Source organism: Vulpes vulpes, chromosome 5 (assembly GCF_048418805.1).
Source record: "Vulpes vulpes isolate BD-2025 chromosome 5, VulVul3, whole genome shotgun sequence".
NCBI classification, from domain to species: Eukaryota; Metazoa; Chordata; class Mammalia; order Carnivora; family Canidae; genus Vulpes; species Vulpes vulpes.
Genome location: NC_132784.1, coordinates 41,659,089 through 41,681,500, shown reverse-complemented (window position 1 = coordinate 41,681,500; position 22,412 = coordinate 41,659,089). Strand labels below are relative to the sequence as shown.

Sequence of the window (22,412 nt, the reverse complement as noted above, 5' to 3'; positions counted from 1 at the left end):
GTTGTACTCAAGTTGTTAAATAGATTCTTTAAAAATTTAAGGCGAGAAGTCAATCAAAAAAATCCATCGATAAAATGGCCCCACTGTCACATTGCATTTTGATGAACACATTCAAACTTTAAAACCACTGATTGAGGGTGTCAGTTACAGACATCTGGCAATCATTTAAAAATAGATAAAAGCAAGAACAGCATTTAGAGCTGCTTCTGCTCTAATATTTCCCTTCCCCAGTCTTTTCCTTAAGTATAGTTATCCTTAATTTTGGAAGCTTAAGTGACCAGGAACGGTAAGACATGTTTGTTTTTTTTTTTAACAGCATGCCAGCCAGCTAAGGGTAAATTGAAAGAACTTCTTTGCTGTGAGACTTATGTACCAAAATCCAAGATGTTGTTCTGAATCAACAAATTGACAAATCCTGTATCAACAGGCACTGATGGTCCATTAGCACATTCAGATCTTGGAAATCAGGATTTAAAACAAATTGAAACAGATTTGCTGCCAAATGTCATCGTCCTTTTGAAGTTTTTGCAAAACACTTACTTTCTGGGGAAGGCTTTTAGGTCATGTGGATTCTTGTGTCTGTCATAGGCAAAAATCCCCCCTGTCCCAATCTAAATTGTTTTTAAGCGCCCCATGCACACCTACATGTAGCTATCAGCCTATGCAAGGAAGAAGCGGGGGACATTCTAATGTGGGTAGGAGGTAGTGGGGGGCCGGGGGTGCTGAGGAGTAAAGCACAGGCTCTGGAGTCAGATTTCCAGTCAAATTCTGACTCTAGCACAGTTTTTCAGCCTGTTTGAACTCCAATGTTCTCATCTGTGAAATGAAGATAGCAACATCCACTCTGACTGGAGTGATGGGGACATGAGTAAATATACCTAAAGTATATGTCACATCCTGGCTTCTCCCCAAAGGCCAGTTCTTCTCCTTGGTTAATTTAAATACTTCTCTGTCTCTTTTTTGCTAAAACTTCTGAATGCTTTTACAGTAGAAACTATTAAAGTGGTGGAAGTTAACACATTTTTGACATCAGTACAATCATTAAACCAAAATAACGTAGAAAATTAGATTTTTTGGGTGCCTGAGTGGCTCAGTTGGTTAAGCATCTGCCTTCAGGTCAGGCCATAATCTCAGGGTCCTGGGATTGAGTCCCACCTCCAGCTCCCTGCTCAGCAGAGAGCCTGCTTCTCCCTTAACACCTCCCCACACTCACGTGCTCTCTCTCTCTCTCTCACACATAAATAAAAACTTTAAAAAAAAAAAGAAAATTAGATTTTTTGAGGAAACTTCTGTACTTAAAAATAAAGTGTTTGAGAGCAAAACAAAAAAAAAGATTATATTTTAGAATGTGCCTGCAATAAATGAGAAAAACTATTTTTTGTTTGAAGATGGTTGATGGTATATTTATTACCTGTACAGGTAGGGATTTATCAACATCATATGATACTTTTTAGTATATATCAGTGCCATATTTAAATATGAGTTCTCATAATCCATAAGAATGGAAAGTAAAGGTATAAATCTATACATATGAAGTGATATCTCTGTGATTATTATGAAAATTAAGGCACAGGTCCAGTCTTTCCTCAAAGTTTCTAGGGGAACCTTGCACTGATTCCCTTTTTGCTTGGACAGAGGCCTAGTGGAGTGAGGACATGTGAGAACACTGAAATGGGCTAGCCGTGGGGGGCTCAGCAGAGACAGCAGCTAGATGGACATTTCAAGAGCCGTGGCTGGAATTTCGAGGTCAGTGATGGAAGTGCATTATGAACAGGGTGCTTCCTCATTCTGGAGTGAGGACAAGTCAGGCACAGAGGGATGGAGCAGACAAGAGTCACAAGTAGGCCTCATGGGGACGCCTGGATGGTTCAGTGGTTTAGTACCTGCCTTCGACCCAGGGCGTGATCCTGGAGTCCCGGGATCGATTCCCACATCGGGCTCCCTGCATGGAGCCTGCTTCTCCCTCTGCCTGTGTCTCTGCCTCTCTCTCTCTCTGTGTCTCTCATGAATAAATAAATAAAATCTTAAAAAAAAAAACAAACAAGTAGGCCTCATGGGACAGGTCCAAAGAATGCTAGCCACATCTTTATTATTGCACTGTCTTGACTGAGCTTCGGCACAGCTTCTGCCCAGGCACTTCAGAATAGCTTGATAAATCAATCCTTTGCTTGAGCTACTGACAGGTTCACAAGGAAACCTGTTGTTCTTTTCTGCCATAAAGGAAATCTAGACATTCAGAAATGTAAAGGAACTTGGGAGACAGTAAGCATGTCATCTTAGGGTTGGTAAAAATGAAAGAATAAATGCCCAACCTGCAAGAGAAGAAAAAGACCCATGACTCACCTCTATCTTCACTTGGTCTTCAATCCTGCTCTTGGATAACCAGGCTCATTTGCTCCTCAGTCAGTAGTTGGAGATTTTTCTTCTAGTCCAGTGGTTCTCAAACTTTAAAGTGCAACAGTATCAGAAAGCTTGTTGAAATACAGGCTCCTGGGTCCCACCCCTAGAGTTTCTGCCTCTGAAGGTCCGGAGAATTTGCATTTCGGACAAGTCCTCAGGTGATGCGGATGGATGGCGTGGTCCAGGGACCACACCTGAGGGTCACTGCTTTAGCTGTTTCTTGGGCCTGTAATTTCTGGGGAAACCCTATTTGCGTTGATCCTTTCAATCACTAAACTTGCCTACTTTTCAAAAGATGTGTGGCAGGCCCAGTCACAATATGCTAGAACTGGGGAGAGCACAAAATATAAACCCAGGAGTCATCTTGCAGGCAAACATCTCACCGTGGAGTATGTCTGTGGGGGACACTGAGTGTAGGCAGGGCGCACGGAGGTGAGTGGTCCACCATTTGGGGAGGAGTCTCTCCCCCCCCGCCCCCAGGCTCTCAGAGGAGGCTTCAAGGACAATTTAGCCCTTCAGCTGGGGTTTGAAAACTAGTGGGACTTGAATGGAAGAACCAGATGGAAGATGGTCTTTCTGTGTAAAGGAAAAAACACTGAGCAAAACAAAACACGAAGGGCAGCTTGGAGAAGGCGTGTCCCACACGGAGTTGTGGAGTGGAGGGCCAGGGGTGGGAATTTCAGGCGCCCTGGGCCAGGGAGGACCAATCTGGACCAATCAGGGCCCAGGAAGCAGGAAGGCTAGGGTCTCACCCATCCTTGAGGTCCAGGCTGGAGTGATGATGGGAGAGGAATGTGGGGAATGCAGTTAGGATGACTGGGAAACTTGGCCAGTCAAGGAGGTCTGGGATATTTTTTTTTAAGATTTTATTTATTTATTCACGAGAGACACACACACACACAGAGAGATTGAGAGAGAGAGAGACAGAGAGACAGACACAGGCAGAGGGAGAAGCAGGCTCCATGCAGGGAGCCCGATGTGGGACTCGATCCTGGGACCCCAGGATCACGCCCTGAGCTGAAGGCAGGCGCTAAACCACTGAGCCACCCAGGAAGCCCCAGGCCTGCTTTAAACTGCAGCCCAAACAAGTTTTTTAAAAAGTCTCCGGGGATCCCTGGGTGGCGCAGTGGTTTGGCGCCTGCTTTTGGCCCAGGGCGGGATCCTGGAGACCGGGGATTGAATCCCACATCGGGCTCCCGGTGCATGGAGCCTGCTTCTCCCTCTGCCTGTGTCTCTGCCTCTCTCTCTCTCTCTCTGTGACTATCATAAATAAATAAAGAAAAAATATTTTAAAAATAAATAAATAAATAAAAGATGAAGTGCGAGTAAAAAAAAAAAAAATCTCCTGCAGAAGGGTCCTGTGTGTGACTGCAGTGAACGTATGGATACAGTGCTACTCCCCTGCTTTCCTTGGGGGTGGTGCTCCTTATCTCTTAGGCACACTTTACTAAAAACAGCTCGATAATGAATGATAAAAATAATTCTTCAGAAAACAAGGCAAGTGGAGGCAAAACCACATTTTCTCCCAAGGCCCTCTGACTGGCTGGGAGAAGGATGGTGGATGAAGGTGGCCGAGGTGACACTGGCACTCTCCGTAGCAGCCCCCTCTCCCGTCCCAGGCTGGGAGGGGACAGGAGGGAGGAGAACTTTCCCCAGTTGCTCCCCTGTCTACAGATCAGATGCCTGACATTGCACACATTTTGGTCCAATTTAAAATAGACATTCTCAAAATAAATAAACAAACAAATAAAAAATAAAAAATTAAATTAAATTTAAAAAAATAGACATTCTCTCCAAAGAGGGACCCAGGGATCCTAGGAGAAAGCAGAGGACAAGAGGAGGAGGAACGGGAGAGAGGATTTCTTCACATCACAGTGAGGACTGTGATGACACATACCTCCATGGGACACAGCCTTCGGCCCACTATGTTCAACCTCCGACCAAACTGATGTTAGCCAGTTAATCCATGGCAGTTGGTCTCATTAACTACAGTCCTGCTCTGTATGTTGATAGCATCGTGATCTTTCCTTTCTACCCTGTCTTTGCCCAGAGAGAAGACAAGGATAAGCCCAGTAGAGGAATATGTCCTCTCAACATAGTAAGTTGAAAATTAGAATCAAGAATTATGGACTCTGCCATTCATAAGCTGTATGACCTTGGAAAAGTCACTTAAGCTGCCAGTTTCAGGGGCATTTTTCTTTTCTTTTTAAAAATATTTTATTTATTTACTCATGAGAGACACAAAAAGAGAGAGAGAGAGAGAGAGAGAGAGAGAGGCAAAGACACAGGCAGAGGGAGAAGCAGGCTCCATGCAGGGAGCCCAACGTGGGACTCGATCCCAGGACCCTGGGATCATGACCTGAGCTGAAGGCAGACGCTCAACCACTGAGCCACCCCAACGTCCCAATCACTGTTTTTAGCAGGCTTCCCACTCCCCTTCCTTAGATACTTGGGCCTCCATCCAGAGACAACCATGGTACCAGTGTCTTGAGAGTTTTTAGATCATTGTGTGTATGGATAAGCGTATCAGAATATTCTTCTTGTTTTGCTTATACAAGTGATAGCTGCTCTCCACTCTTCTATATTTTATCTCACTGAACAATATATCTTGGAGATTATTTCATATCAATACACACAGAAATTCCTTATTCATTTTTAATGCCCATTGCTGTTAAAAATAGAAAATCCATTCAACAGATAAACTGTAACCATATTCCTACCTGCGGAGATTTTGGTTGCTTCCAGTCCTTTGCGATATCAAGTAAGACTGCAATGACTGCAATATGTGCTTATGACATGTTTGTCTCCTTGTTTCTATTTCAGAAATTAGCTTTATTGGGGCACCTGGGTGGCTCAGTGGTTGAACATCTGCCTTTGGCTCAGGTTGTGATCCTGGGGTCCTGGGATTGAGTCCTGCATCGGGATCCCCTCAGGGAGCCTGCTTCTCCCTCTGCCTGTGTCTCTGCTTCTCTCTCTGTGTGTGTCTCTCATGAATAAGTAAATAAAATCTTTAAAAAATTAACTTTATTGAGACATATATTACATTTTGTATAATTCACCTTTTCCTTTTTTCTCACCCATCCCGCAATTATAATTCACCTCTTCTAAGTGTTCAATGCAATGATGTTTGAAGTAAATTTATCAAGTCTTACAACCATCATCATAGATCAGTTTTAGAACATTTTTATCACCCCAAAAAGATCCCTCACAGACACTTATTATTATTATTACTATTTTTTTAAAAGTAGGCTCCACATCCAGCGTTGAGCTCAACACAGGGTCCCATCTCATGACCCCAAGATCAAGACCTGAGTTAAGATCAAGAGTTGGGTGCTTAACTGACAGTCCCTCAGGTGCCCCCATGCACATTTATTATTAATCAGTGTTCTCCCACTTCCTCCATCTCCAGCAACCACTAATCTACTTTTGGTCTTTATAACTTCTTTTGGATGTCTCATATAAACAGAATCTTACAGTATGTGGTCTCTTGTGTCTGGCTTCTTTCACTGGAATTTTTTTGGAGTTCATCCATATTGTACTGTGTATCCAAGCTTTTTCCTTTTTATTTCTCCATAGTATTCTATGGTGTGGCTATTCCCCATTTGTCTATGTGTTCACTAGGTTTTTCCAGTGGGCATTTAGATTGTTTCCAATGGAAATTTAGGTTATTTCCAATTTTAGGTTATTATGAATAATCCTGTTAATATTTGTGTGCAAGTCTTTGTGTGAATATTAGTTTTCATTTCTCGTGGTGAGATACTTTTGATAAATTCATGCTTATCTTTTTTGGAAACGGCCAAACTATCTTCCAAAGTGTCTGTACTGTTTTACATTCCCACCAGCCATGCTTGAGGATTTTTCTCCATATCCTTGCCCACACTTGGTTGCCTATCATGTTGTAACTGCTCCAGTAATTGTGAAATGCTATCTCATTCATTATGATATTAATTTGAATTTCCATAATGACTAATGATAGTGAGCATCTTTTCATGGGCTTATTTTCTTGCCTCTGTTTCTCACATACAACCCAAAAGTCACACCCAAGAAAGAAAATAATGCTTGAGCTCCAACAAACCTGGACGCAATAACAACACTGTCACTTGCAGGCAGTGAGGAATTAAGTTTGTTACATCAACGCTTTCAAAGTTAAAGTGTCAAGTCATTATGTATGAAATGGGAAAGAACACCTGCCTTGGTAGTTTTGTTGTGAAGATTCAATGTGATGATGTCTACGAAGTGTCCAGCCTGGGGGCTGACACATAGAAGGTACCAAAAACATGTTAATTGTTTCTCTCTCCCCACCTAGTTTGCCTCCTCCCCACCCACTTCCTCAAATTCCCAGATCCCAAATTCCCAGACCCCATCTTTGGGGAGTGTACGCTTCCCTAACTAACATGGGATAGTAGATGTGACATCCAAATCTGTAGTAACTCAGATACCAATTGCCATTTGGATTAGGTTGAGTAATCAGAACTAATCCCTCCTGTCCCCAGTGAGAAAGCACGGTGACAGCTGGCTTTCCTGCCAGCTCCAGAGGCGCTGGTTAGCTATTATCTTCATGTGGGATGAGAGTATTTCCCTGACCCTGTCAGTTGACAGCAGCTTTCCTGCTGACAGCAGCCAAGCCACCGACTGATTGGGGCAGATTGGCCAAAATAACACTTGGCATCCATCGAGGGCTCTAATGATTCAAAGAATTCTATAACCTCCTATCTCTTTTCTAATTTGAGAGGAAGATGTTTTGGTGATTTTACTGATATTAAACCCAAAGCTCCTGGGCAGCCTGGGTGGCTCAGCGGTTTAGTGCCGCCTTCAGCCCAGGGCCTGATCCTGGAGACCCAGGATCGAGTCCCACGTCAGGCTCCCTGCGTGGAGCCTGCTTCTCTCTCTGCCTGTGTCTCTGCCTCTCTCTCTCCCTGTGTCTCTCATGAATAGATAAATGAAATCTTTAAAAAAACAAAACAAAAAAACCCAAAGCTCCCGATAGCTAACACTTACAGAGTTCTTACTCTACCATTTAGAAGAGCTTTATACATACTCACTTAATTTTCCTAACAATGAAATGAAGTAGATACTGCTATTATCATAGTTTTACAGTTGAAGAACCTTTGACAGAGCAAAGGTGAGCTAGTAAGTGGCAGAGCTAAGACTTGAACTCAGGAATCGGGCCCTTCATCACCATATCCTTCTGCTATTCTGTTAAGGGCCCTGCCCATTTGGAGTATCTATCAAAATAGAATATGTGAATGCTCTTTTATCCAGCAATTTCATTTCTTGATATTTAGTCTGGAGAACCACTTATGTGCCCAAGGAAGCATGTAGCAGGATGTAGTTTTATTGGAGACACATTTGTAAGTGTAAAAAACTCCAGCCTAGCTCAATGTCATCAACACAAGAACACACAGATTAAGCCTAGTATTGCCATGCTAGGCAATATTGATATCATTGAGCAGCATTTAAAAAGTGATGTAGCCTTTAATGGATTGGATTGGCAATCCATAACAAGCCAACGGTTATTACTAAGTAAGATAAGCCAATTGCCTGGGAAGTATACACAATTTAATGCCATGCATGCCACAAAACTATATATAAACACACATATGAGATACACATAAATGGATAGAAGGTATATAGATATAACAAAATATAAATGTTATGTAAATGTATACATATTTAGATGCTGATATACATACATGGATAGAAAAATGCCTGAAAGTACAGCAAATCTTTCCTCTTTTTTAAAAAAAAAATTTATTTATTTATTCATAAGAGACACACAGAGAGGCAGAGACACAGGCAGAGGAAGAAGCAGACTCCATGCAGGGAGCCTGACGTGGAACTCGATCCTGGGTCTCCAGGATCACGCCCTGGGCTGAAGGTGGCGCTAAACTGCTGAGCCACCTGGGCTGCCCCACAAATCCTTCCTCTTGAGAAGGTATTGAGATGGAGGGATAGTGCATGAGGGAAACTTTGCCTTTATATGTGTTTTTACAAATACATGTAACCTATGCATTTAGAATCTGTGTAATTAAAGGCAAACCAATTTTTTTAAAAAAGGAAATGACTTGTTCTGGACCCCACAGCTAAAAAAATAAAATAAAATAAAGTCATGCAAATCTTATGCTCTTTCCAGTTAGCATGTTACCTCCCCATGTCTGTGAACACCACCAGAGCCCCCTCTGCTCATATCAGTAATTCAATATTGGTTGTCCACATTTAGCGGAGAATGATAAATCTGTCTCCAAGGAGTCTAACCTTCAGAAAAGCCACGAAACATGAACCACAGCCTGACTTAACTGTCCTCTCTCCTTTATAGTCAGCACAGCCGTGGCTGGGACAGGCAGTGACTGAACCGTCTCTATGAGTCAAATAGCATGTTTGTAAGTGTTGTAACCTGTGGGACTTAACCGTCAGGAAGCAGTCACCTGGGGAGGAGTCAGAGATGACACATAAGGTTCCCAGTGTCACCCTAACTCTTCTTCTTGGCAGTTTGATATGTCCTTTCTTCCCTTTCTATCCATAGCGGTGGGTCCTGGGAATGGGGATGGCAGGAGTCATGTCTTGAAATTACTATTACAGGTGAATGTTCCATGAGGAGAGATTTTTAGACATCTATTGGTGTATTGCTTAAAAAAATTATTGTGGTAACCCACAGCAGGAAAGGAAATTGATGAAACCAAGTGACGTCTTTCCTTAAAGCCTACTGATTACCACCTCGAAGACCAATTATGTGGCAGGTTCTCCTTAGGCCATTTATGCAAGGATTATTCTAATCCTTAGAACATTAGCATCATCTCCTTTTACAGATGAAGAACTTTGACCAGGTAAGTGGCAGAGACAGATGTAGATATGTCCCTTGCAAGTGACAAAGCCTGGGTTCGGTCCTCAGTCCTGTGATGTTACCCTGATCAGGAGAATTTTCCAGATTCTAGAGCCCTTCCCCCAACTACCCCCCTCCTCCCCCCAATCATCTGAGTAAGTGTCCTAGGAATGTGGAGAGCCAGGGCAGTCATTCTTGTGCCCGGACAGTTGCTCCCAAGAAGGGTTGAAGAATGGTGTAAAAAGGAGTGAATACTGACCCATGATGCAGCACAAATGGACCTTGGAAACCTCGTGCTAAGAGAAAGAAGCCAGTCACAAAGGACCACGTAGCGTTTGATCCCGTTGATCTGAAATGTCCAGGATAGGCAAATCCACAGAAACAGAAAGTGGATTAGTGGTTGCTTGGGGCTGTGTGTGTAGGTTTGGGCGAAGGGACAGAAAGATGAGAGCTTGAAAGCTAAGGAGTGTGGGATTCTTTTTGGGGAAATGAGACTATTCTAAAATTGATTGTGGTGATGGTCACACAACTCTGAATATATTGAAAGCCGCTGAATTGTACTGTAAATGAATGAATTATATGGCATGTGAATTCTATCTCACTAAAGCTGTTAAAAAATGTTGCGTATCTCTCAGCCTTGCTGCCAGTCAGATGGGCTAATGTTTTCAATCAAAGCCGCATTTAAAAAAATAATTAGTGCTAACATTTATTGGGCACCTACTTTTGTGCCAGGTGCTGTACGAAGTGTTTTGCAAGCAATAACTTGTTTAATCTTTATAACAACCCAGGAAGTGTAGACCACTGTTTTGCCTTCATTTTACAGATGAGGAAGCTGAGGCACGGAGGGGCCGTGACACGCTTATTGACAATGCTGGTAGGGAGTGCCGCCAGTGTGTGAACCCAGGGTATCTGGCTCTGGATCTCCTAGCACCTGTGCCATGCTGCCACTCAAAAACAATAAAGGGATGCGTTGGAACTAAGAGTTCTGACTCCTACTCCCTGCTTTTCTTGGGTTGTAAAACCTACCTACATGCTGTGTCCAACCAATATGCCAACTGGGGTATAAAATACGTAAAATTGCATGGTTCTCATCTTTGGAAAATTTACCAGATAAGTAATAAATACTCCAAATATCTTTATTTGGAGGATGATTCTAAATCTCACTCTGTCTCTTTCTCTTGCCTTTCTTCCTTTTTCTTTTTCTTTCTCTTTCTTTTTTCTTTCCGTTTCTTCTTTTTGCCTTTCTTTCTTTCTTTCTTTCTTTCTTTCTTTCTTTCTTTCTTTTCCTTTCCTGCTTTCTTCTTATTATTCTTTCTTTTTCTTCTTTCTTTCTTCCTTTTCTTCTTTTTTCTCTTTCTTTCTTTCTTTCTTTCTTTCTTTCTTTCTTTCCCTTTCATTTCCTTCCTTCCTCCTTTCCTTTCCTTTCCTTTCCTTTCCTTTCCTTTCCTTTCCTTTCCTTTCCTTTCCTTTCCTTCCCTTCCCTTCCCTTCCCTTCCCTTCCCTTTCCTCTCTCTTTCTGAAGCTGTACTTTGATATGTTTGCCAACCTTTGTTCTATATTTTATATTGAGTTAAAACAGTAGATGAGATCACAAATACAACTTGCATTTTCAGTTCTGAAATACAGTAAAAAATTTAAAACTGGACTTAGCGTCCATTCTTACTGCCTTTTGCTTACATTTAGCCCCAACAATGTTTGTTCAATAATACTGAGAAATATTAACTTTAATCTCAAGTCAATTCCATAGCTCTAGCTCTTATCCCTGCTCAGACCTCTGAAATGGATGAGCAAATACTGACATTAACCAGAGCTGCTTCTTTCTGTGTGTATTTTCAGGGAGGGGGGGAGGCACAGTACGTGGGGGGTGGGGAAAATTTCTTCAGCAGTGAAAGGACAGCACATTGCCATTCATTTTTCTTGGCTTCTGAGCACTGTGGGACCCACACTCATTCTGGCTTAGTCATCTATTCATACAGTAATTCAGCCACACACACCAAGTCTTCTGTAAACTTCCTCGTGCAAAGTGGCTACCATAAAAGTTGTCCTTTGGAGTTATTTGTCTTTGAGATTTCTTTCAACCTAGTTGAGATAGTTTTTCCATTAGACATTTCTGTGACTGCTAAGTAAATAATAATGCAGGTCAAGTCTGGCCTTTTTATACTGATTGGAACCATCAACCACAAATGTACTTATTATGTAATCTGGAGTGCAGGTGTCTGTTTGACATCTTGCCAACAGAATTTCTTGCTGTTCTGTGCAACTAACTTACTATCTAGACTAAGAGGTGCTTATGATCTTTTAAATTATAATACCTATTAATCAGGAACCCTGTGGGGGCCAATCTCTACAGGTTGCATCTAAAATGTCCTATAACTGGGGCACCTGGGTGGCTCAGTTAGTTAAGCAGCTGACTCTGGGTTTCGGCTGAGGTCATGATCTCAAAGTTGTGAGATCAATAAGTGGGGAGTCTGCTTGGGATTCTCTCTCCCTCTCCCTCCAGCTCTTGTGCGTGGGCTTTCTTTCTCTCTCTTTCAAATAAACAAACAAACAAACAAACAAACAAATCTTAACAAATAAATAAATCCAGTAAAATGCCCTGTAACCTAAAATCACCAGAAATTCAATTCAAGTCTTGATTAAGGGGTGTCGAGAGGATCCAATTAACAACTGCAGAGCAATACTTAACATCCTCTTTTCCATTTCTCTGGCTCAATCTTTTTTGTCACAGTTCCCCGCAGCCCTGTGGGCTTCTATCCCTGCCCTTGTGCTCTGTATCAGACCTAAGCACTTACCTTCCTCTTTGATGCAAACCTACTATTTCTTCAGCTGTACAGCTCTCTCTCCCCCTTCTGTATGTTAGCTGAACCTCAGGTCAAAGCACAAAGTTGCTTTCTACACATTCTCCTGAAGAAAGGAAGGAGGTACATTCTCCTAAATTAATTGTTTTTACCCCCATACTCAGAGAGCTTGGGTGTTTCACTAAGCAGCAGTTCGGAGTGCTTTTTTGTTTTCAAGGACTAACCTTATTTCTAAACAGAACACCTTAAGATTAAGGAAATGCCCTGGGAATACCAAAAACTGAAGGAAAGGCCTCAAAGTGGAGGAAGCACTAGTGGCCATTGGTGAGCAGAATGTTCTTGGGGCCGTGTCCATCGGGCAGGGCCGGCCTCAGGGTCCCACAGTGTGAGCCTCGCACAGGGCCCCATGCCCAGAATGGCCCCAACACTCAGTTTATGGCTCTGTTGTTGCCATGTCAAATAGCTTGATCATTTTTGAACAAGGAACCCCTCATTTTCATCTTGAACCAGGCCCTGCACATTGGAGGAATTGGTTCTAAATAGTTAAGGTCCACCCATATGGAGTGGGGTTTCCCCTTTGATGATACGGTTGTGACCATTAAGATACAGCCTAGAGCTTGGATCACTCTTGCTTTTGTATGCTCAGCATCCCCAGAATCACCGTTTGCATGTCGAAATGCGCCTCACCTCATCCACACTAAATGTATCCCACTGTGGGGTGTGCTTTCCCTTGAGCTTTGAGCATATGGGAACTGCTCACCAACATCCAGAGGAGTGGGAGTCTCCCGTTTGGATAGAGCAAAATGTTATTTACAAGCGCGGGGCTTTCCAAAGGATCATTTTGGCAGAGTGGTGCTAGCCTGTATCTGGAGGAAAGAGAGGATAGGGCCCTCTGGGTTCAGACAGACCTGGCTTCTTAGGGGTGTGTGGGTTGTGCACTGCGCAACTCTGGGGAGTTAGCAGTGTCAGCCTACAAAGCCATGAAGGGCGCCCCAGGAGAGCAGCCACTTGGGCTGTGTGACCTTGAGCAACTTGTCGAATCTCTCTGAGATTCCACATGGGTAAGATGTAGGAGGTGTTAATAACCATTCAGGGAATTTAAAAGAAATGAAATGAAATAACACACCTGGTGACTAATCAAGTGTTAAAAGCCTTCCAGTATCAATGAACACAGGCTTGCTCAAAACTGCCAGCCCATCCCCCGCCCTCCTGGGGGCGCTCGTCTGGGGCTGGGAGGGAGCAGTACTTTCCCAATTTCAAAATACCTCCCACCTGGAGATTCCTTTGCATTTAATCAACTCTTTCTTTGGACGCAAGTGTGGCTTGCACCCTTTTTGAGTGCAATGAGAAGACTTTAAGGACAGAAAGAAAGAGAAAAGAGAGATGGTAAATGGTATCAGCTCAAGCCGTGCTCTCTGTCTGGGGACCAGCTGCCTTGCAACCCACTGGGGTGCATGCTTCTGTACTGGGGCTGCCCTCCCTGGGGAAACTTGGCAGTGTCTGCGGATATTTTTGATTGCCACGACTTGGGGGAGGGCTGCGGCGTCTGGTGGGTGGAAGCCAGATGCTGCTAAGCATGCGACAGTGCACACAGCACAGCCCCCACGACAAAGCATCTGGTCCCAGTGCCGGGCGTTGCGGCAGGTGAGAAAACCTGCCCGCGGGCTTCTTGCAACCTGCCCACCTGCCCACCTGCCCACCTGCCAAGGGCCACCGCCCAGCCTTCCGCAAGCCAGGGACCACGCTGCGCTCCTTCTCTCCCCAAGAGCCACCACCAGCACTCCCGGGAAAGTCAGAGGAATCCCCCAACAAATGGTGATGTCAGGGATTTTTGTTTTTCAGATTCACGTGGCATGAAAGGATGACAGACTTGGGAGGGCCCCAGAGGCGCACACTTTGTTTTTTATCTACATTACTTTCCCAGAAGGTTCCTGAGAAGTCAGACGCCGTGCTTCGCTGCATAATATCTGGTAACCCTTGGTGGCTAATGACCCTCTGCAATCTCCCTGGGGCCCAGGGTTTTAGGCTCACAAAGGCATTATTAAAAACATCATGGCCTGGCTACCGTGGTCTGAGTGATCAGTGGAACAACTAAATCCTCTATGATTTTTTTTTCCCCCCAATCTGGAGAATTTCTTTGAGTAGCTTCCTGGGCATATTTTAATGATCCTTTTCACTTCACATTGTGGTTCTTGGTTAGGCGATTCCCACACTGGTTGTTTTTTCAAATAATACACTCTTAATTTCCTGTGTACGTAGGAATGGGATGATTAACTTTACTTCAGATGACTTGATGAAATCTTCCCTCACTCTTTCCCTGACATTCCCAAACTGGCTAAATGCATCTCCCGCTGCTCACCTTCTTCAGGCATGCTAGTCAACAGTAAAGAGGGCAAAACCAAGGCTGAGGATGCCCAATGGAGAGAAGCAGGAGACTGGAACTCCCCCTGGACTGGAGAGTAAATAACCCAGACCTGGCCCCCAAATAGGTACTCCCAGTAGTAAGGAGGATTTATTATTAAAAGGAAATAGTAGAAGCAAAATAGTAGGGTAGGGAAGTAGTATCTTGTACCTTGTGGGTTGTTTTCTTTCTTGGATTATGTCTCTTCCTTCAAAGACAGAGGCACTGGTGGTCTTCCCTGAGGGTACCTAGAAAACTCTTCTCCCCTGAGCTCACTTTTTCTAGGGAAGAGGAAAGGATCCAGCTTCTGAAATGGCCACGATTCCTTAGCCAAAGTCGTAATAAAATCTCTTCTCTGGTCTGGGTGCTGGAGTGTATGACTGTGCGCTTAGCTCCTTTGAGGCCAGAGCCAAGCCCCCATCTTTCTCGGTGTTTGTCCATCATTGAACCTTCAGAGGAGGGACAGGCACAAGTCTACCACTGAGCCTTCATACTGGGGCCCCCATGTCTCCTCAGGAAGCCCCATTGTTGGGACATACACTAAACTTGCCTACCAGTCCCCACACCCATAAGCCGGATGCTTGTGAAACATTCTGGAGGTGGCTCTCAATATGTGACCTGCAGGTAGGCTTCAAAAACAAGGGAGGATTTTTGGGTGAGGTTTCCAGCAAGTGGAGGGAGAAAAGAAAGCCACCCACAAAGTATAAGATACCACTTCCCTGTGTAAGTCTCATTTCTGGCTGATTATTCAGATCTATACTGCACAGAAGGAAAAAACCCGTCAGCCATTAAGAAACTGCAGGCATCAACCAGCCCTGATCAGTGTGAATAAGAAAACTGGGGTCCAAGCGATTAGAATGAGTTCCCCATACCTTAGGTACCATCTTAAAAAAAAACAAACCACACAACTATGCACAAAAATAGGAGCAACTCGATACTTCCTGAGAAGGAATCTAGTAAAATTGACTAGATGATTTTAGGGGGATGTAAAGCTGCTAAGAACAAGCCGAAATGAATTATGATCAGCAGCATCCTTGATGGTTTTTCAGGGAAGCTCATTTTTGGTGGTTTAGTCATTTGCCTGGAAGGGACTCTGCCAAGCCACTGGTAAAGAAGGATGTGTCCTTGCACGCAGACCTGTCTGCTCCTGGTTCCGCGGACTGATTAGTCAGGCCCCTGCCTAAAGAGAGAGAGGCAAGGAGTGATAGCCACAGTGGCCACCAAGCACATTGGTGGAGTTAGCACAGAGGTAGCCTGGCTGGGAGGCCCCAGATCAGACAAGACATGGGGAGGGAGGCAGGGCCTCTGAGCACCCTCAGGTCCTGTCCATGGTGCAGATCTCAAAAGCGCACCCAGCACTTCCCGTAGTGATCTCTGGGGCTGCTCACTAAAAATCCTGTGATGAACTAAACAGAAACACAAGAAGGATGGATCTAGAAAGTGTTTTGTTTCTCAATATTGGGCTTTTCCTCTGATCACATGGCACATTTTGGTATGTTTTCAGTGAAATAGAAGCTAAGGGGAAAGCTCACTGGGACACACTGGAAACCTTCCTTTGGCTATAACACGGGGTAGAAAAATCCCAAGAGGTGATCTGGGGTTTTGCCAGATGAGTCCATTGGCATCACATCTGGTTAATGATCACAAAGGCAGGATGGGCTCCTTCTGAGGGAGAAGGCGTAGGGCAGTGTCTGTGATGGCGCCAGCCAGGTATGTACAGTCCCAGCCTGGGAAACACACATCCTGGACTCCTTCATGCTTAGGAGATGGCATTTTGCTCCTCCACTTCGTTCTTCCCTCTTCTGTGCCATTACGGTTAAAGTACAATTTTCCAAAGGTCAAGCGACTTCCCTGCAAATGTGAAACGAACATTTCAATGGTTTCATTCAATCTTTAAGTAAAGAGAGAACCGGAAAGTAGGAAGTCCTGGTCAAAGAATATTTGAGGAACTATTTATTTATGGGCAATTTGATAAAAGAATGTTAGGATAAGACTGCTGATCCAGGTAAAATACTGGTTAATGTCCTATAGGGCAATAAACCATGACTTACAGAGTTATTTTTTTCAGCCAGGCAGAGATCATTTACATCTCCACTGGATAAAAATTTACCAGTTTACATGTAGCTTCACTAAATCTGGGAATTTTAATCAGTAGTAATCTTCGAATTAAACAGGGTACATTCCCCTAGATGGACCTTTGTCCCCCTATGACACTGAAAGAAGATCCTATCCACATTTTTGCCTCATATCCATGTTTTAGATAATTTTTCTTAATAGCTCCTTGAGATTAGGGAGAGGATCTTTCATTTTGGATGCCTCACCCCCACCCCAGCATCACATCATCTTAGGCATGTAGCATGCTCGTTAGTGCTTATTGAGTGATGCATTTGAATCCAGGAGAGGGCATTCCCCAACTGAGATACTTCATTATGCTCATCCCTATTGCTTATTACCCATTCTTGTTCATAGCTTTATGATTTTTTTTCTGAAAATACTTAATGCAATAAGAACATTCTTATGTCTTCATTTTTAGGTCAACCCAAGCCAGAGGTAACTTGGTATAAGAATGGCCGAGCCATCGATGAGTGTGGCATTGTTTCCAGTTATGAATTCTTCCAGAATCAGTATATTCATGTGTTACATCTCTATTGGTAAGTAAATGTGCCTCTGTGGACTATTTAGCAAGGCCCCTGCGTTATGTCATGTGCGGGTTGCTGTCGGGGAAGGCCAAATGATTGGCTCCTGTTTGCTTTTCGTACTCCCATGTTAGATGCTATGAGCAGACGTCAGCCAAGGCATCCAGCTGAACTCTGTCTGGTAACTGTTCACACTCCTCTAATTTGCTGCCATTGATGGAATTACAGCTTTATCTAAACTTTTATTCAAGGTGGTCCGGGCATTTTCCTTCATTAAATGAGCTCTTCATTTAATCTTGTTCTCTCTGGAAAGTCAAGAAATGCAACAGGGTTTTGGCACCGTCATCCAACCTTTCTTGCATAACAACGGAAGGAAGGAGGAGTGGCTGGCCATGATCCCATAGCACACTGGTGACGGCAGAAGGCTGGAAACCATGCCTTCTGGCTTGATTTTAGGAAGTAGTATGGTCCAGTACAGTGGTTTCTATTCTTTTTTGTTTCCCCAAGAACTATTTGTTTGATGAAATCAGGAAGCTCCACATGTGAAGTAGAAAATATAAGAACTGCTTTGGTTGAAAGTGGGTGGACAGTCTGCGTGCTCTTAGTCCTCTGTGCTACAGAACTGGTCAGATGATCCTTACGGGGACTCTGAGGAGCCCCAGGTCTGCAGAGCATGGTATGAAAATGACCAGTAGGCATGCTCATGTGCAATAGCCTTGGATCTGAGAATAAGAGAGTAAGAATGGGGTTTGAATTCTGGCTCTACTATTTTTCTGGCTGTTTGACCATAGCCAGGTATTTAATTGTTCCAAGACTGAATTTCTTTATCTGCAAAATAAAAGGATTGTTGAGAGAATTGAATAATATTATGCTTGTAAAGTTCTTGCTGTGTAGTAGTTGTTCCATAAACACTAGCTTTCTCACTTTTCTATCCACTCTTTTGTATCAAAATATGATCAGAGAACTCTTTATCATGGTTGAAATTCTTGACTTAACTGGCTTACAGAATATCTAACTTGATAGTCAAGATGCTCATTTATTCATCCACTATTTAATTCATTTTTTTAAAGATTTTATCTATTTATTTATTTGAGAGGGAGAGAAAGTGTACAAGTGGAGGGAAGGGTAGGGGGAGAGGGAGACACAGAACATCTCAAGCAGACTCCACACTGAGCACAGAGCCCAATGTGGAGCTCAAACTCACCACCCTAAGATCATGACATGAGTCAAAACCAAGAGTCAGACACTTAACCGACTGAGCCACCCAAGTGTCCCCATTTACTATTTAATTCTTTAAACAATATTCATCAAGCAGCTATTATATGGCAGTCATGTTGCATAATGCTAGGGGTAGAGATGAACAACATAAACATTATCCATGCTCTCATCAGACTTCGAGTCTAGTACAGAAGATAAATGGTGAACAAATCATGCCATTCCCTCCCCTGCTCCCCAGTATACTGGAAGCCAGCCCAGGTGCCACTTGCCGCCCTCATCCATGGAGTAGACATTCCTGCCTCTTCACTCTAATTTTGTCAAGGCCTTCCCCTCCTTTCTCTTCATCCTGTTCAACTTAGAATCCATCTCTATAGTTCACAGTAATTCTAGTTACGGCTCTGTCTAGCCTCGACATTCTCTTCTCTTTTGCACGGACACCTCTTTGGTGCTTATTTATTGCTTAGGATTGACAGTTCAGTAGACTGTAGGCTTCCTTGGGGTAGGAACCGTCTCTGTTTCACACTAATGCATCCCCTAGGACCTAGTAAAGTGCAACATAAATATTTACTAAGAGGATGGGTGAGTGGATGGTTTTACATGTACCATAAATATATATGATGTTAATTTAGATCAACATTGGCAAACTTTTTCTAGAAAGAACCAGATAGTAAATATTTTAGGCTTTGAAGGCCAGATGATCTGTCACAACTACTCAAATCCACCATAGTAGTATAAAAGCAGCCATAGAATATATATATATATATATATATATATATATATATATATATATATATATATATTAAGCATGGCTGTGTTCCAATGAAACCATTTACAGAAACAGGTAGGGGATGAGGTTTGGTCAATGGGCTATAGTTTGCTAATCCCTGGTCTAGATGGTAAGATCCTTGAGTATCTACATACTGTACTCTTTGTATGTTTTCCATTCTTGCCTTTGTCCCTCTGAGCACTCAATCCATATTCCTTGATTGATTTTAGTCTCACACTTAGCTAAAATATTATACTCACTTTTTTTAGCCAGGAGAGAGGCTTAATGAGTGTTCTTTGACTGATGGAATGCCACTTAAGAATTGAGGTTTGTTATTAACATTATTTGCTGTTTATACAAGACCAGAAATGTAGGCACAACCAGTGTTTGTGGGGTAAGGGAGCTAAGGGATGGAGGAATGAGAAGGCCCTGGTGAAGCCCAGGGGCAGATGGGCGGGTTAAAATGGGAAGAGAAATTTAGGAAGAGAACTTGAGCTGTGGGCGGGGCACCGAGTCCTCATTCTCATCCAGAAGTCCAGCAGGTTTACTGTAACAACTAAAGACCTGAGTTGACGAAATGTACTCTTTCCAAACTCTTGTTTTGCCATTTTGAAAAGTAGCCCCTGGGAAAGGCATTCAGTCCTGGTACAAGGAAGATTGATGGGGCAATACGATATTAGATGCGGTTGTATTTTTCTGCTTAGGAATGTGCTAGGTACTAATGATCTTTTGAAAGCTCTGACTTTTTTAACACCAGTAAAGTTCTGAACCATAGCTGCCCATGAGCATCCCCCAAGATACTTTTAAAACCCTGTAATGCTTGGCCTTCAACTTTGACTAATTCAGTCTGGACCCCAGGTGATTCCAATGTAATTGCCCAAGGTGAAAAATTCTTATTTATTTATTTATTCATTCATTCATTCATTCATTCATTCATTCAATCTTTACACCCAACGTGGGGCTCAAACTCACAACTCTGAGATCAAGAGTTGCATGCTTGGGGACGCCTGGGTGGCTCAGCGGTTGAGCATCTGCCTTTGGCTCAGGGTGTGGTCCCAGGATCCAGGATCAGGTCCTGCATTGGGCTCCCTGCAGGGAGCCTGCTTTTCCCTCTGCCTGTGTCTCTGCCTGTCTCTTTCTGTGTCTCTCATGAATAAATGGATAAAATCTTAAAAAAAAAAAAAAAAGGAGTTGATGTTCTTCCAACTGAACCAGCCAGGTGCCCCAAGATGAAAAATTATTTACATCCTAAAACATTCACCTGCCAATGTAGTTTGACTTCTACCAGTGTGTTAAATGCTGCTTAGGCAAATGAATGGTATTTTGTGCAAATGTCCTCCAAAGATTAAAGGCTGGTTGTCAGGGGCAGCCTGGGTGGCTTCCCGGTTTAGTGCCGCCTTTGGCCCAGGGCATGAGCCTGGAAACCTGGGATCGAGTCCCACATCAGGCTCCCTGCATGGAGCCTGCTTCTCCCTCTGCCTGTGTCTCTGCCTCTCTCTCTCTCTCTCTCTCTGTGTCTCTCATGAATAAAAAAATAAAATCTTAAAAAAAAAAAGCTGGTTGTCAGTTATCATATTAGTCTCAGATTTTCTTGCCATCATCAGGACACCAGAAACCACCAGATTAACTCATAGTTCCCCAAAGAAAAGTACTTTAGTTTTTAATCTACCTGAGTTTAGTCTTTAGGTCGTTAAATCTTCACTCTCAGGTGTTCAAAAGCGCCTCTTCCTGTGTTTCCCAAGGATTTTTTTTTCCTGGCTTCATAAACCCAATCTGCAGTTCCACTCTGGTCAAGAACTTATCAATGGACCTTCTGATTTTACCTCTTTCCTCACCTGGCATCGTCCTTCTCTATCCCTGGTCCCTGGGTTCTCCTCCACATACCCCTCTAATCTTGTAACACCATGTACTTTGAACAAGTGAGATTGCTCGAGGAGATTGATCAGGGCTGTTGTGACCTTTACATACCACAGGTCAAGTGTGCTTGGCAGGGGAGAAGTGGAAAGCCAGGAAAGCATTCCAAGGGAGGGCGACGTTAATAAGAGCATGGTTTGCACTGTAGCATGAAAACATTTTTTTTTTCAAAATATGTGGGGGTTGGGAGGAGGAGAATAAAATGCAAATAGATGTTTTCTACTTCATAGAAAGTGAATTTTGAGGAGTGCGTATACGTGCAAGGAATTGTGGTCTTTTGTGAACATGATTTAAGGCAGCCAAACAGATAATCTGTCCAGGAACCCACACCTAGAGAGAGGCTCCTCTCCTCAGCGAGGAGGTTACGAGCAATCACATCCCACCAGGATGAGAGAGCACGGATTGCGAGAGAGGTGGGAGGGAGGGGAAGCTGGAGTGAGTGGGGTTGGTCAGAAAGCCTGGATCCAAGGCAGGGATGAGGCTGCTCCTTCCACCCCTCCTTAGCTCAGCAGTCCAGCCTGGGGTAGGCTGGAGGCGTGCCCTGCAGAGGACCTGGTGGGGGCCACGCACAGTCACCATGAACCAGTCTGTGCTTGATGTCTATGGGTTGAATAATGTCCTCCCCAAAATTCATGTTCATCTGGACATCAGAATGTGACCTTATTTGGAATTAAGATATTTTCAGTTGTAATTATTACTGAAGGTGAGATGGTGGTGGATTGACGTGGGTTTTAATTCAATAACTGGTGTTTTTTTAAAAAGGAGAAAATAGACATAGATGGGGACATAGCCATGGGAAGACAGGCAGAGCCACAGGGATTCAGCTACAAGCCAGGAAATGCCGAGGACTGCCCCCCACCCCTGGAAGCTAGGAAGGGGCAAGAGAAGATTCTTGTCTAGAGCCTTCAGAGGGAGCATGGCCTTGACAACCTTGATTTGGGACTTCTAGCTTCCAGAACTGTGAAAGAATAATTTTTTTTTTCCTACTCTCTTCATAGTAGTGTGTTATGACAGCTCTAGGAAACTAAAACATGATATATCTGAACATTTTAGGGAAAAAAAAGTGCTACCATTTGCCTATCTTGACTTAGGGGTGACTGACTTCTCTGATAATGTAGTACTGGTCCCAAAATACCAGCTGGATTCACCTGGGCCACCTGGGAGGCATCTATGAGTCAAGGGGCAAGGAACATTTTTCCAGTTATGCCTCAAACTGGATATTGATTACTTAAGATTGTGAAGGAAAGATCAATATGAAGATTTCCTGGGTCACTTGTGTTTTGGCCCCCAGGGAACATTTGACAATGTCTGGAAATATTTTTGATTGTCACGGCTGGGAGGGGATGCTCCTGGCATCCAGTGAGGAGAGGCTAAGGGTGCTGCTAGACATTGGACATTGCCCGGGGCAACGCCCTACAACAGAGAACTATCCAATCTAAAATGTCAGTAATGTTGAGGC

At 43.5% G+C, this 22,412-nt stretch overlaps 1 protein-coding gene across 1 annotated transcript in view; it reads left to right on the top strand.

Moving 5' to 3' along the window:
• Nucleotides 1-22,412, top strand: part of ALPK2 (alpha kinase 2) — a 119,304-nt gene that overhangs the window by 2,142 nt on the left and 94,750 nt on the right. The window contains exons 3-4 of the mRNA XM_025997676.2: nt 13,861-13,988; nt 16,953-17,070. Coding sequence (XP_025853461.2) covers nt 13,880-13,988; nt 16,953-17,070 — 227 coding nt within the window. The 5' untranslated portion in view covers nt 13,861-13,879. The remainder of the gene's footprint in view (nt 1-13,860; nt 13,989-16,952; nt 17,071-22,412) is intronic.